General features: G+C 57.8%; 1 protein-coding gene across 1 annotated transcript; it reads right to left on the bottom strand.

Annotated features, from left to right (window-relative positions):
• Nucleotides 1-8,340: 8,340 nt before the first annotated feature.
• FOXD2 (forkhead box D2) lies at nucleotides 8,341-10,128 on the bottom strand. Its single transcript, XM_087820857.1, has one exon. It carries the CDS (start codon nucleotides 10,089-10,091, stop codon nucleotides 8,592-8,594), a length of 1,500 nt encoding a protein of 499 aa, XP_087676983.1. The 5' UTR covers nucleotides 10,092-10,128; the 3' UTR covers nucleotides 8,341-8,591.
• Between the last annotated feature and the right edge of the window lie 5,290 nt (nucleotides 10,129-15,418).

Genomic DNA, 15,418 nt, shown 5'->3' with positions numbered 1-15,418 from the left:
AAGAGGCATCAAAACTCTTGTACCTTCCAGAGGTAAGTATAATTCAGAAAATTCCAGGCTGCACACATGCACACCACACACACACTGACCTACACCCCCCCCCCAATCCCTGGGAGCCCCAAAGCTTGGCCAGCACATCCAAATGCAGGAAGGAATGGCTACCGCCAGGATGGTCTTGGGCCCAGACAGCCAGGATTTTCTTCATTTATCCCCCACTATCTGAAAGTTCTAGAGTCAAAAGGGGCATGGGAAGCAAGGCCTGCAGTAGCCAGGTGAGCGGACTGGCTAACAGATTTGCCAACAACAGACTCTTAGAAGCAGGAGGGAGGGTATTACTCCCTGAGACAACTGAAGGGAAAAAGGCAATCTACTCTCAAACTCTGACCATTCCCCGACCAATTCCTGGAAGCCAGGCTGGTGCCCAACCTTCTTCATGGCCTGGGGCTGGGGGAAGGATTCAGCCGCCTTCCTCTGCCCAGGAACCCAGAGTAGGGTGGAGCACAAGATGCTATTGCTCACCCACAGTCCTCCAGACAGCAGGCTGGACTGCCTACGGCTGCCAGCGCCTCAGCCACCTAAAGGCAACCTATTTCATGTCTCAGTTTATCCAGATAATCGTCTGCTCTTTCACACCTTGATCAACTTTCCTCCTGTCCTTCCACTGGGAAGGAAGGACGACTCAGAAGCATCCACAGCCCAGACAACACTTGAGATTTCCCTAGAGTACAAGGAGCAATGCTAGGTTTCTATTTCCCTCAAAATATCTAGCCAAATGCTTTAATGATCAGTGCTGGTATGTAGAGCCTAAAGGCTCTAACTTTCCATCTGCACCCTGCTGGTCAACTTTGGACAAACCGCACCCTCACTCCTCCAGACCTGTTTCCCCATCTATTCAATGTCAGCCTTGGAACCTTGCAAGCTCTAGTGGAAGAGAGGGTGCTTGCAGCACCTGTCAGAAGAGCAGGTCAGAGTCCAGGTAACAGAGCCTCTTGGCCACTCTGGCATAACCTAGGTCCATCCTGAACCCAAGGCAGGTGAAAGGGGCTGGACACCAGCAGGGAAGGGAGGAAACGGGAGCTATGGGAGGAGGCGAGCCTGCTCCACTGCTGGCCAAGTCACTGTGCCCCTCAGTGACTTCAATGGGTGCTCTGAGTTCCCAGTTTTGTCTGCAGTTGGGAAGAAAGTATGGAGAAGGTGGGCAGGTCCCAGTCTTTGCTAGAAGAATAAGGGAAGAGGCTCAGAAATCAGGCCTCCTCCCCACCCCTGCAGAGACCCATTTGTAATGCTTTAACCCCAGTCTTCCACACCCACAGCCCTTCGGCCTCTGCCCCAGCCAACTCAAGAAGAGGGGACCACGTTCTGGAATTCACACTGATACAGTCACAAATATACATGTTGGCACACAGTCACTCACAAGTATTTACCCCCAAGCACAGTCACCCACACATACTGACACATGCTGGTCCCCTCTCACACACAAACATAATCACTGCTGCAGACCCTCAAATATCCAAGAAGCACATACACGCTTATGGACTGTGATACCTGGAACCATCATCATAAAGTTGGAAATCTACCACCATTTACCCTTAAAACATCAAACTTTTTTTTTTTTAACCTCAAATAGGGTGATAATCACTTGTTTTGCCTTTGCTTCGGTTCACAACTACCAGAATTAGACTGCTTACAATGACACTAGGCAGAGGTTCACTGCTTGTACCTCCAATACAATACCCAGCACATAGTAGGTGCTCCATAAATATTTGTGGATAGAAGGAAGGAGCCAGAGAGGAACGAGCTCTCCAGGACTAATGGCAAATTAACTCACATATGTTTGATTCTTACTAGGTAATTCCTCAGACGCGAAAACTGTTCTTGGACACAGACAGCCCTAACACTAGCCTCACACTCCTCAGACAGTCAACACTGAAACCAAGGGACCAAAGTGGAGGTGCAGATGAGAGGCCAGAGTTACTGCCTGGGGTGGGCATCAGAACCGAGAAGTGGCCTCGCTGACCATGGGCCCTCCTATTGCTATAGGGAAGACCCATGGGTTTGCAAAAGGACACTCCCCGGAATGGTCCTCCATCTTCCAGCCAGCCTGGGCCTCCACAAAAGGTGACTGGCTGGGGGGTGGGGGGTGGGCATGGGGATGTGGGCACAAAACCAGCCCACCAGCGCTTCCAGCCTGGAGATCCAACTCCTCGTTGGGAGAGTCCCGGTCCGTGGATCCACTCCTCTGCTCTGCAGCCAAACCTCTGTGGTCTGAACCTGGCCTCTTGGGCTCCAAAGCAGAAAGTGGAGCCGTTGGTCTTCAAGCTCCTCCAAGCTGCTGCCACCTGGGTCTGAGGCTAATTTAAGCGATAACCTTACCAGCTGCCCTCTTTGACTGGGGTGACTCGGGGTGAGCGGAAATAGCTCAAAAAGATTGGGATATTTGCGTGGAACTCGCCATTGAGACTCCAACCCACAGCGCCCAATAGAAGAGGCAGCCCGGAGGGAAAGCGAGGATGGGGGGGACGGTGGTCTCCCCAAACCCAGCCAGGACCTGGCACATCTGCATCTGAATGGGAGGGGGCATCTAAGCGAGCCCTAAGGCACCGACACCTGCTGGGGGAAAGGGGACGAAAGCGCGGCCCTTCTATAAGCGGCCGCACGAATTAATTTGCACAATAAGCCCCACTCCTGCACCCTCAGCGACCCCCCCACCTGGTATGCACACACGGACACACGCACACTCTGGCAGTGTGAACTCAAATCATTTGAAATACACTTTTCAGGGCCGCGGTGATTTTTATGGATCAAAGAGACTTATTTAAATATTTTGTTCCCCCCAATAATTCTTCCTTTTCAGTCTTGAGATCCGTGCAACCGCAATTCCAAAGATACTTCTAGCTGCCTAGACAGACATGCCCCGAAGGCGAGACCAGCGTGAGGCGATTTTCCGACTTCGGGGAAATGAGCACCAAGGCCCCAGCTCCCCACTGCAAAACGCGCTGTGCCCTTGGAGTGGCAGCTCCGCGCACCTAGCCAGCCGCCCGCGCGTGTCGGGGCCGAGGCGCACGGGTCCCGGGCCGCGCACGTCGCGAAAGCTGGACTGGACTGGACATGACTGGGCTGGGGGGGCGGGGAGGCGGGATCGGTCATGACCGAGAGAGCCCGTCGACCACCTCCAAGAGGATGAAAGTGCCGTGAGGAGGCTGGCGTGCCATGAGGAGGACACCCCACTCAGACCCCTGCTGCACCGAGAAAGGCAAAAGCGCGGACTGCGAGCGACTTTCCGCTGAGTCCGCGTGGAGCGAAACGAGGGCGCTCGGCAGAGACCCAGAACTCAGAGCTGGGAGCCCAGCGAGCGTCGGAAACAGCCCCGCGGGGATCGGCGCCCAGTCCATCCCCTGGGCGCAGACACGAGAGAGGCCCCCCTCCTTCCTCCCGCAGCCGTCTGAAGCCTCCGGACCTCTGCAGCGGCCGCAGCCTCCAGCCGCACCGCTCGCTCGGCTACGAAAGGAGGCGGTGCCCGCTCCGCCCAGCGCCGCGCCCACTCGCTGGCGGAAAAATTCATTCCCGAAACCAGAACTGGGAACCTCTGTCCCCCTTTCAGCTTTCTATGTTGATACGTATCTCTGCCGACCTTAAAGAATAGAATAATTCCGCTCCAAAACTCCAATTAACATTTGCTTTGCTCTCAAATGCCCCGATAGACAAAAAGCTTAGGAGGCTTAATTATCCTGCACGACCTCTGCCCACCTTCAGTTCTCTTTCACCGTTTCTCCAGAAACCTCAGAGCGCCAGCCCCCAGGGCACACGTGAGCTGGGTCTCATCGTTTTGGATGGTCCTCCTGGACGCATCTCCAGGTCCCAGCACACCACCCTTTGAAACAATGTATCCGAATCATTTAGGCGCAAACCCAAGCTCTGCTAGCTTCTCTTTGGCAGAATGCGCGAGGTTTGAATTAAATTCCCAGTCGGGTCCGTAAAGACCCTACGCTAGCTCCCTCCTCCCATCGCCCCCCAAACTCGAAATCCGATGAGGCACGCTCCACACTCGAAACCTTTTCTCCCTTTCTCTCCGCAAGGTCCCTCGTTTAAACAGCGTCGGCGCCTTTATTCGCCTGACCCGATGCGGAGGAAAACCGGACCCATCGGTCATTGTCTGGTCCGCGACCGCTCCCACCCCCGCCGCAATCAGTGTCACAAAACGCCCCTTTCAACAGATTCCAAACCCTCTTCACCCGGGCTCACCGAGCCTTCAACTTCATTAAGTGCGCGCTGCGGCGGCGCTGGAGGAGGCGAAGTTTAAATAAACCCGAGAGGAGAGGGAGGAGGGGTGGGCCTGGGGAGGGTTGCTCGTTGAACGGGAGAGAGTGAAGTGTTTTTGAAAAGGGGAAAAAAAGTCATCAGGGGGAAAGCGCTTTGTAACCACGAAGACGCGCCTGCTGTGGCGAGAACAAATTGGATGTGGAGGGGAAGTGTCCGCCCCCACCTCAACTCGCGCTCCTGGGTGGTCCGGGGTGCCCTGGAGAAAGGGAGATGGGGAAGAATCGGCCGAGAAAAGAATGAACCGCTTTAATTGGGCTGCAAGAGAGAAGTGGGGAGAAGCTCACCGGTGTGCCTCGATCACCCAAACCAAATATCCTTCAATAAAATAAAATAACTGCCCTGAGCCGTAGCTGAAAGAATATCAAAGTTGGAGAATCGAGGCTGTTCCTCAGCCACAGAAAGTAAATCTGCAAGACGGGGGGAAATTCTGCCCGGAAAAGACCCGCCCTCCCCCTCCTTGTGGCCTGGGGCCTCCCGGCGCCGGATGAAAAGGAATGAAATTGAACGAAATTGAACGAAATGAAGTGAAATTGACCAGTGAAATTCACCAATTTTCTTCCCCTTTAAACTGCCCGCTCTCCGCAGCACTCTGTGAACCCCAAGCCGATTTCTCAGCATTTTTTTCTCACCTTCAGAGATGAAGGTGTGCCCTGGGTATTTTCTTATTATTGTCACCGATTGTTGGGGCTTACGGGGGGGGAGGGGGGGGCGAGCAGAGGCCCAGCTATCTACACCCAGACAGCGGTGGAACCCCCAGGAGCCGCTGGAGATGGGATGGCCTATTTCTCCTCCCCCGCGCCCCAAGTCTGGCCTAAATAAACTACCTTACACTGAACACCCACCGTGTACACCCACAGGGTGGGAGGGAGCCACCTAGGAGCCCCTCTGTTCTGGGGGGGGGGAGCCTGAGGACTCTACCAGAGAAGCCTGCACCTTCCCCTTGCACCTTGCCCCAGTCCAGGTCCCAGCTGGGCCCTTGCACAGCTTCTAATTAACAGGTTCCCGGCCCACACAACCCAAAGGGGTCCCAAATTCAAAGCCCCCTCCTTCTCCCCTGCCTTCAGCACAACGGTCTCTCGGCAATTTTTTCTAATGTTTTTTCAAGGCCAGTTGGGCATCGGTGGCTTCTTTCCGGACCCCAGTACTCAGCCATAATTATATCTGGCCTATATTTGGCCTTCTTGTCATTCTGGGAAACTCGGAGTATGTCTGAGTCATGGGTCTGAGGTCCCAAGCTCCCCAGAAACCTCGGAAAGGGTGTGTCTGACTCTTCCCCAATCCTTGCATCTCTACCTTTTCCTGATATGGCCGGACCCTCTGACACACACATAAACGCCAAGCAATACATTCAGATAAATTCACACACACTTTCCCAAAGACGAACTGAGGAAACCTGAAGGATTTGCCGCTTCGCTTGGAAGTAGCAGCTGTGGAAGTATCTCGCCCATCCATCATCATATATGAATTCTGGCTGACTTGATTTTCTCTCTTCTAGAGAGGAAAAAAACCAATTGATAAAACTTTTACTTGAAGCTCCAACCTAATACCTGGGAGTGGCATGCTCATGGTAAATGAGACCATGTCAGCCACAAAGTGCTTCACTACAGGCAAACACACGGTCATGTTCAACCTTCCTCAAGTGAAAAGAAATGAAATCAAACTCAGCATTGGAAATCAACCACGCAGCCAGCCAGAGGCCACAATCCAGGTATCAACGGGCATTCCCTCTTTTTACCATTGAATCTAACCTTACTTCTCTTGGACTGTTTGATAAGATCGTGGGAAGGTGGCCCACCGCATTCATTTTCCCTCCACTTCTCAGTCTCTCAACAAGATGGAGGAGAGGGCACCTCAGCTCTGGCGAGGGGCTGCACTGACCATCTGCACCTGGAACAGGGCCTCTCCTCCACTGGGGAAGGGGCTGAGAGACCTACCAGTCCCAAGCACTTCCTCAGTCCTGCACAGTCTTCCCACCCTGATCCTGACCCTCTTCTTAAAGAGCACTATCCTCGTTCTCCTTCTTTCCTACTGTTTTTAACCCCTGGGAATCTGGTTAGAGAGACCTGTACGGCTTCTCCCGCTCCCGCCCCTCTCAAGTTCTCTACATCTATCTCCTTCCTTCTCTGTCACTTGTCTCCCAACCCTCTCCCTCTGCCTGTGTCTATTTTCTGTGAAGGCTGAACTCCCTCTTTTGCACCTCCATATATCACTCCTTCTCCATTACCTCAGTTGAAGGTAGAGAGAAAAGAACTACAATGTAACTGTCTGTTTCACCCAAAGCATCTCCTCTAACCCAACATGCTTTGCAAGTCTGGCTACCTGGAGTCTCAGGCGGCGGCAGTGAGCTGGAGGCTCAAACGGCTTATGGAAGACACTACCCAGCCCAATGGCTTTGCACTCAAGCAATAGGTTCTGGCTTTGATCATGGGTCAAGGGTTGGGGAGGTTTTCCCTAACAGAGTGTGACCACACCAACTCTCTACCACATAGCACACCTCTAACCCCCTCAGACTGGAAAAGAGAGGGGTTTCATAGTCCCCAGTTCAAGCCTTTTACTCTAGTTGTTCTGTGGATCAATGAAGGCTCTACAGTAGCATCAGAAACCTCTCTCCTTTTAGGGACACAGAAATAAGACAGCAACAGAGAATCACGGAGACACAACGTTCACGGACACACATATAAATTTGAACACAGATATCCTGAAATACAATTCGCCACTCCCCGAAAAAAGGGACAAGGCACAGATATTGACAACCCAGACAGACAAACACAAATCACAAGCTCCATAAAAAGCCCCTGCACATAGAACGCAGAAAATGCATCAAGAGACACACTCAAACTGTACTTAATGGGTAGTGTCCACGAGTACTGGGCACCCAGGTCTGCCCAGCAGCCCATGCTAACGTCTGAACTTGAAGGAGGACACTCCCCAGGTGCATCTGAAACAAAACCTCTCTGTGGAACCCCAGGCAGAAACCTTCCTGGACCAGAGCGAAAATGAAAGTACTGGAGGGGTCACAGGCCTCCCAGAGACCTGTCCCATGAACAGCAAAGGCCAAGGCCATGACCGTAAGTTCCTCCATGCCCAGTGAGCCCAAATCCTCACCTGCCTGCCCGTGCTGCCCAGGGCCCTTCCTCAGTCCACCTCTACCCGGAAGCTGAATGTTCTCCCCCAGAGAGCCCGGACTAGGTAAAAAGGGGCGTGCAGGCAAGCTGGTGACCGCTGGAGTTCACATACATTTATTCAATTGACACCAATGGGGAGTGAGGGGAGACAGATTTTTCTTTTCTTCCACACAAACCATCAGAAGATTTCACAGTCTCCCCACAGTGGAGAAGTCTAAATCAATGCACACCCAGTGGACAGAGAACGCAGATAGCAGCCGGCTGTACAGATATTTACACATAATTACAGGACCCCCTGCCACAGGATGTGCCCTCACCCACCCGCCCCCACCTCTCCAGTCCCTGACCCAGACCCTCCTCTCCCACCCCAAACTCATTGCCTTTAGCTACAATAAATATCCCAGGGCCTGGGACAGAGCAGACCGCTGACAGGGCGGCTGGCCTTGTTGGCGGGACCCAGCGGCCCATGGGAAAGGGGAAAGTTCCTTCAAAGGCACCCCACCACAAAAGGGGAAGGATGTTCCCCACTGGAGTGGGATCCAGGGTTTCTGCAGGGATTGAGGAGACCCCTCGCTTCACCTCTCCGTTCAGCTTCACCTGTGTAGACACAGCTTTAGGCTTCAGAGGGAACAAACTTCCTTGGAGAACAGCAAGGGAGAAAGTTGAATTTTTCTTTTAAGCACGAAGCAGATAATAGGTGTCTTTAAATTATAATATTGGACAAGCAGGGCCTCAAAGTCGGGGAAGGAGTGAAGGAAACAGAGAGGAAGACCTCTCTGCGCAGTTGGTGTTTCTGGCGGGATCCGCAGGGCCTGGGAGGGCATCGGGGGAAAGCATTCTTCCGGGGCTGCCAGAGGCGCAGAGGCTGGAAAAAAGCGAAGACTCCCCCCCGTTCCCCTCTTACTGCTCAAACTGCAGTGGGATCAAGGCTTGCGACCTCGTCGCGTAGACCGGGCCTCTCCCTGAGCGATGCGGCCCGCTTCGTCCCAACTACCGCCGAGATTCTGAGCGTGGAGCCAAGTCACGCGCGCCGGCCCAAGGTCTGGAGACTCTTCATAAATAGACTCCCTGAGTTCCGCTGGGACCGCAGGAGCTCCCGGGAGAGGCTGAGGAGTGCGGGCTTAAACCGCCCTGAGCCCGACGCGGTCAGAAGTGGCAGCCACTGAGGCCGGCAACTTTGCCCGCAAACGGGGGCCCTGAGGACAGGAGGGCGTCCCCGGGGTGCGAGAGGCGGATGTGGCCGGCCACTGGAGCCAGGGCCGGGGCAGTCAGCATGGCCAAGACTTGGGCTTGACCCCCAGGACCCGCCGCCGCCGCAAACGGCGACCCCGGCGAGCCTTCGCCTCCGCCCGGGGGTGCTGCCCCGCCGCCACCGTGGCCCATGATGTGGTCTATAGAGAACGAAGGCCTCTGCCCGGCCCCGGCGCCCCCGCCGCCCGCACCACCGCCCGTGTCTGTCTTGAGGCCCTGGCGCAGGAGTGCGGTAGACAAACCAACCGCGGTGCCGGCTGCTGGAGGGCTCAGTGACGCGGGGTAGAAGGCCTTGGCGCAGCCCAGCTCTGCGCCCAGGAAGGCGGGCAGGCCCGCGGGGCCCGAGCCCGGCCCCGACCCTGTGCCTGGCGCAGGCGCAGGGGCCGGAGCCGAGGCCGCGCCCGCGAACACGGAGGCCGTCGGAGGTCCCGGTGGAGGCGCGGCGGCACGGCCAGGGGGCACCGACAGCTGGCAAGGCGCGGCGGCGGCGGCGGCGGCGAAAGCGAAGGCGTGCGGGTGTGGATGCGGATGCGGGGCCGGGCCCGGAGGGTGGGCGCCGTAGGCAGGGAGCGCCAACCCATAGCCGTAGCCATAGGCGCCGTAAGCGGCGAAGCCCGGCAGGAAGGCGCCGGGGTCCCCCGCGGCCGCGGCCCCGCCACGCAACAGCAGCTCCGGGTGAGGGTGCGTGTGTGGATGCGGCGGCGGTAGGGGCTGCCGCTTGAAGCGCTTTCGGCGCCGCAAGAAGCTGCCGTTGTCGAACATGTCGGCCGACTCCGGGTCCAGCGTCCAGTAGTTGCCTTTGCCGGGGTTGCCCGGCTCGCGAGGGATTTTGACGAAGCAGTCGTTAAGTGAGAGGTTGTGGCGAATGCTGTTCTGCCAGGCGGGGAACTTCTCCCGATAGTAAGGGAAGCGACCGCTGATGAACTCGCAGATCTCACTCAGCGTCAGGCGCTTCTTGGGGCTCTGCAGGATGGCCATGGTGATGAGCGCGATGTACGAATACGGCGGCTTCACCAGCGGGCTCCGCGTCGCCGCGCCCCCCGACGGCGGTCCCGGCCCGGGCCCCGCCGCGCCCCGGGCTGCTGCGGCGCCTGGCCCGGGGCTTCCCGCTGAGGCCGCCGCCCCCCGGGGCGCTAGAGCGCGGGGCTCGCCGTCAGAACAGCCGCCCGACTCCTCTTCCTCAGCTGCGTCCGCCTCGGTTTCCTCCGAGGGAGGCTCGGGGCCGTGAGGGAGCATGTCCCGGGGGACTCGGGGCCCGGAGCGGGCAAGGAGCTCGCCCCCACCGCTGCTACCGCCGCCGCCGCCCACCACGTCTATGTCCGCGTCCGCCTCGGATAGCGCAGCCGGAGAGCTCTCGGAGGACATGATCTCGCAGCAGCAGCTGCCCAGGGTCATGGTGCCGCCGCCGCCACCGCCGTGCTCCGGCTCCGCTCCGGCCGCGGCTCCGGCTCCGCTGCGCTGCCTCTGGGGCGAGTGTGTTTTGCGCGCGGGCGGGGAGGGGCGGGGGACTGAGGCGGGCAGGGAGGGGTGTCCCCCAGCTCCGCAGCGCCCCCTCGTGGTCTAACTCGGCGGCTCTCACCTCTCGGGGAGCACCCGACTGGCGGCTCTCTCCGCTGCCCCGGGAGCCCGAGCCGGGGCCTGCACCCGGAAGGAGCTGAGGCGTCCTCTTACCCTGACCAGTCTCGGCCCCCGGTCCACCCGGGATGGGGGGGCCGAGGAATTCGTCCCTCCCGCTTAGAGGCTGCCCCGGGCGGAAGAGCGCGAGCCCGGGGCGGAGCTCCCGGAGCGGGGTGGGGCGGGGCGGGAGGGGGCGGGCGGAGTGGCTCCGCTGAGCGGCCCGGCGGGAACAAACAGACGCGGCGGCGGGAGCTCGGCTCCGGCTCCGGCTGCGGCTCCGGCGTGAGGCGGGTCCTCCTCTTCCGCGCAGACCCGCCAGTCCTTCGTCCCCTTGAGCCGCTGCCTTCAGTGCGCTTAGCCCCTGGATATTAAGGTCCACTCGGGCGCCAGCCAGAGCCAGAAGAAGTAGCGACAACCCCCAACTATCATCTCTCCCTACGGCAGAGCCGGGACCACCGAGGGCGAAGCGCAGCTGGAGCGCGATCCGGAGGCTGAGACGCCAGGACGGACGCCGCGGGAGCGGGCCCGCCGGAGCCCGAGCGGCTTCCGGCCCGAGGGAAGACGCACTCGAGCCATCGCGGGGAGTAAACTTGGAGCTTTCAGCCTCGGATCTCGGAGAGGTGAGAGATTACGACCGCTCACCCTCTCTCTCCCACAAGGCTGGGACCCCCCCCCCTCGACACCCCGCTTGCCGCGCCGCTGGACTCCGGACGCGGGAGTGTACGCGGGTCCCGGGGAGTGTGCCGGCGGCCTGTCGCTCCCTCCTCTAAGCTGCTGCGCGGCGCGCGCATTCCAGGAGCGCGGTCCGGGCCTTCGCTCCGAGTTTGCCTGTACTCCGACCTTTTCTGTCTCAGTATCCATTAGTCTCGGACTCTGTGATTCTGTGTCTTTCTCGTCCTTGTCTCCGTTTCCTGTGGAAACCCTGCATTTGCCTGGATGTCTGTTTGGGGGTCTGGAAATCCCTCGCTCAGTTTCCCTCTTTCTCCCAACCCCAGTCGCACTGAATAGCTGCCCCCCCCACCCAACTTTCTGGCTGGACTTATAGGTTTTACAGACAGGCAGCAGGACTCCCACGGAGACCTTCCTCAGTGAACCCTGACCACAGCCCTGGGCCAGCGTTGCTTTCATCTCAGAATCCTGTGCACACAGGTTGGTTCTGTGCCCTTTTTCTCGCCAGCTGGGCTCCTGTCCACCTCAGTAGGCCTGTCTCTCCCCCTGGTCTCCCTCCAGGAACCCCGCAAAGAGTAGCACCAGCTCAGATTGCGCCCATATCAACCTCCGAGGGGTGAAAGAGGAGATGGGCACTGGAGGTGAGCAAGAACTGAGCGTACCGACAGGCTGCTGCCGCGACAGCGCCGCGCAGTGGCCAAAGCTCGGACTCTCGAGCCCTGAAATCCAGCTGAGCTCCACAGTCGTGCTATATGACAGTCAGCAGGTCACTTCCCCTTCCCAGCCTCAGTTTCCCTTCTTTGTATAGTAATTAAGAACAGGAAGCCTGGAGTCAGGTTTCTGGAGTCCCAATCCTGTACTTACCAGCTCTGTCATTTTGTGTGTTTCATAACTTTGTGCCTCTGTTTCTTCCTCTGTAAAAATGAGATTAAAAACACCTTGGTAGTGACTAATATGCAAAAATAACCAAATTATTCTGGGCTACTTTTGAGGAGGGTGTTGAAGATTCTTGGGGAGAAAGAAGGGAGTTGGAAATGGTGTAGTCCCCCACTTCATCTCAAGCCCCTGGTCCAGCCACCTGACCACTGCCATCTCCAGTCACTGTGCTGAATCAGGTGCCTTGTAGATAAGCACTGAGAAGAGAGTGGGAGGGAATTTGCAGCCCCTGCAGGCTATATCTCAGCAGAGCCCATGTGAGGGTGGATGAATTCTCCCTTTCATCTAACAGCAGCCTCCAGTAAATGGAATAATCTAGTGTAAATCTAACTTTTGAATTCCACAGGTAGGGCAACAGAGGCCCCAGTGGGGACAGGACTCCCCTAGGCTTCTCCAATGGGACAGACTAGGGTGGGGTGCAACTCTTGTCACAGAATCTTCATGATTGAGTTCTCAGTCCTCCTGAGCCAAAAGAGGGTGGAAGGCAGGTCTGGCTGCTCATATCCTGTGAGAGCAACTCCTCTGGACTCCTCTATAGGACCTCAGACAAAGGGGATCCACCTAGTGTGCTAGGCCTGCATAAATACTGTTCTTGGGGAAGAGAGAAGAGGTCCAGTCCTTAAGCCATGGGCAGGAAATTTCACAGGGAATAGTGGCCTTGGAATCAGGAATTCCTAAGTGATAGGCCTTTGAGGGGGGGAGGCTTAGGAGAGAAGTTTCTTCCATGAGTCCAGAACTCACATACCTAGGGTTGCTAGATTTAGCAAATTAATTCTCTCTGGCAACCCTACACATACTCCCAGCTTGCTTGATCTCTCTCACTTCACACTGTACACCGTCTACCCCATACCAGCTCCAGCCCGGCTCAGCTAATATCTAAGTAAATGGAGAGAAGAAAAAGACTAGCACCATCCTATTTCATCTCACCTTCTATATATCTTCATTTCTGAAATGCCAAATGTAAATAAGTAGCTTCCTTCCTTGCCAGAGCACTCCTGGTCCCCCAGGCTCTGGCCCCCTACCCAGCTTCAGGAAAGGCTGGCTGAGGCATTTGCTGCCCAGATATCCTGGTTCTAATGCTTCAGGCAGAGTTCTACAGAGCAGCTGCAGCTGCTGGCCCCTGCCTCAGCCTGGCCCTGTTCCTCAAGACTGCTGCTGAGACTCAGACTGGGAAAGGGAGTGCAGGCCCCTGCCCCCACCCCAGCCCGTGTTCTGCAAAGTGGGAGTAGTACCTGATTTTAGGGAATCACCCAGACCCTTTCTCCTACTTTTGTGACTTGCCAGGCTTTTGAAGGCCCTCCTCCCACCCCAGTTGGTTTGGACCCAGGTGTCTGGACTCCCAGCCCAGACGTGATATGTTTATCCAAATGATTGCTTAGCCCCTGACCAGGCTCCTCTCTTGCCTGAGGAAGGGGTTTCTGGGAGCTTCTCAGCCCTCCCGAGGGCCTATTTGCATTGAAACTGGGGGCTGGGAGAAGGGCAACGGGGGACTCGAGATTCCTTTCGTTTCTGCCCTTCTCCCTCGGCTCCAGCCTTTCCCGCCTCTGCGACCCTGTGTGAGTGTCACTCTCCGCCTCGAAAACCTGGCACTTTTCCAGAAGCTTGGGCTCCAGCACCCATGCCTGCAGCCCCCAAGAAGCAGGAGGCTACAGGCTCTGCGGGCCTTGGTCACAACACGTGGTACCCAGCGTCTGTCTTCTTCTGTCTGCCTTACTATTTAGCCGCCTTCTCTTGAGCCACCCAGAAACGATTGGGAGGAAGCATGGGGGAGGGGGGATGTCCTTTCGGAAGTTTCCTACTCCAAAATGTTCGGACAACCCAGAGAAGTTGTTGCGTGTTTATGGAGATGTGTTGCTCTCAGTGGCGCCTCTCCCCGCGCGGCTCCTGCCTTCCCTTCCTGAGGTCCACGCAAACACGCTCTTCGAGCTGGGGCGGGGGGCGGGGGGGGGCGAGAGCTTTCAAATGATTATGGGCATATAACTAAGTAAAGCGAAACTGGCGAGGAGTGGCGCTGAGCTCGTTAGAGGCGGGTGGCTGCTCCCACCCGTTGCCCGCAGTCTTCCCGGGGTCCGCCCCTCCGTGTGGCCCGTCGGCACAGCGCGGCCTGCGCGGGGCCAGGGCGCACACCGCCCGCACGCTTCTCTCATTTTATTCATAAACCAGACGAGCCTTGGGGAAAGTGGCAGGACTCACGCTGCCGCCGCTCTCTTCCCGCCCCTCCTTAGGCGGTGGGGCGCCCTGCACACAGGAGCGGGACCCCGGATCAGTTCAGGGAGCGGCGCGGGCACAACACTAACGGGCCCTTCAGCATATGCGCCTTCACCGCCAAAGCCCACCTGCCCGCTCCCAGGCGCCGGCTCAGGGGTCGGGCACTTCTCAGGCACCCCCCACACACACACCTGTGTACCCTGCACTCCTAGAAAGAAATATCTGTCCTTCCATTATGCAGGACCACAGCCCTACCTACCCGGCGACTACGTGGTGGGTGAGGGTGAGGGTGAGGGTGAGGGTGAGGGTGAGGGCTAGGGCTAGGGCTAGGGCTCGCTTGAGCATCCTACCGCCCGAGGACAGCACGGCGGTTGAGACCAGGGTGAGCTGCGAGGCCTATCGACTCTCGTTCGTGGGAAGAGGGCTGCAAGCTCAGGAGATGGTGAAAACAGCGCGGCTCCCAATCCGCCCGACCTGGGGGCCCGCTTCGAGCGACCACAGTAGGGCAGGTTCCACATGCTTGAGAGACCTGCAAGGGAGGCGGGGACGCTTCCAGGTGTCGGAGCTGGAGCCTCAGGTCTAGTGCCCCTGATGTCAAAGTGCATCGGGGTTTCCGGACCAGAGAGTCTGTTTCTCTGCCCACGGGTGTGTTGTTGGTGTGCCCCTCGGGGCAGCAGTGGCTCTAAGTGCCCGAGTACTTCCCTGAGCACCCGGCGCCTGCCTGAGTCCGTCCGTCCGTGTTTCCCCCCACCCCACCCCACCCCCCCGAACGCACGTTCTGTGCCTGGGACTGCCCTGGAGAGCTTCCCTTTAACCCCAGGGCTTGAAGCGACGTGACCCGGTTGGGGGACTGCAAACCCGCTCCGAGCCCGCAGCGAGACACCCGCAGGGAAGGACCCGTGAGGGTACAATCCTGGGCAGGTGGTTGGGCCGATGACAGAGGCAGGGGAGAGCGCACGGGGACTGCGCCGCGGACAGCCAGGCCGACTGCAGCGGCGGCCTCCTTCCGACCAAATTACACGCTGCCTATTGGAGCAGCAAACCTCGGCAACCAAGTCCTTCTGGACCCCTGAATAGGAGCAGGGCAGGAGGGAGAAGGGTACAGAGCTGGCCGAACTTGGCTCCTTATGCAACAAGCGCAAGCGTGCGCTTAGCCTTTCCGATCCCTAAGCAGAGGTGGAACCCATGAGGCTCGTCTGGCCCTGTGCCCGAGGCCTGTGGAGCCGATGCCAAGACCCACCGAGTGGAGCGAGGGACCAGCGGGAGCCCTGGCCTGGCCTGGCCTCGCGGAT

The sequence above is a fragment of the Miniopterus natalensis genome, chromosome 9 (genome assembly GCF_054644295.1).
Source record: "Miniopterus natalensis isolate mMinNat1 chromosome 9, mMinNat1.hap1, whole genome shotgun sequence".
Classification (NCBI taxonomy): domain Eukaryota; kingdom Metazoa; phylum Chordata; class Mammalia; order Chiroptera; family Miniopteridae; genus Miniopterus; species Miniopterus natalensis.
This window is presented reverse-complemented; position numbering and strand designations above follow the sequence as displayed.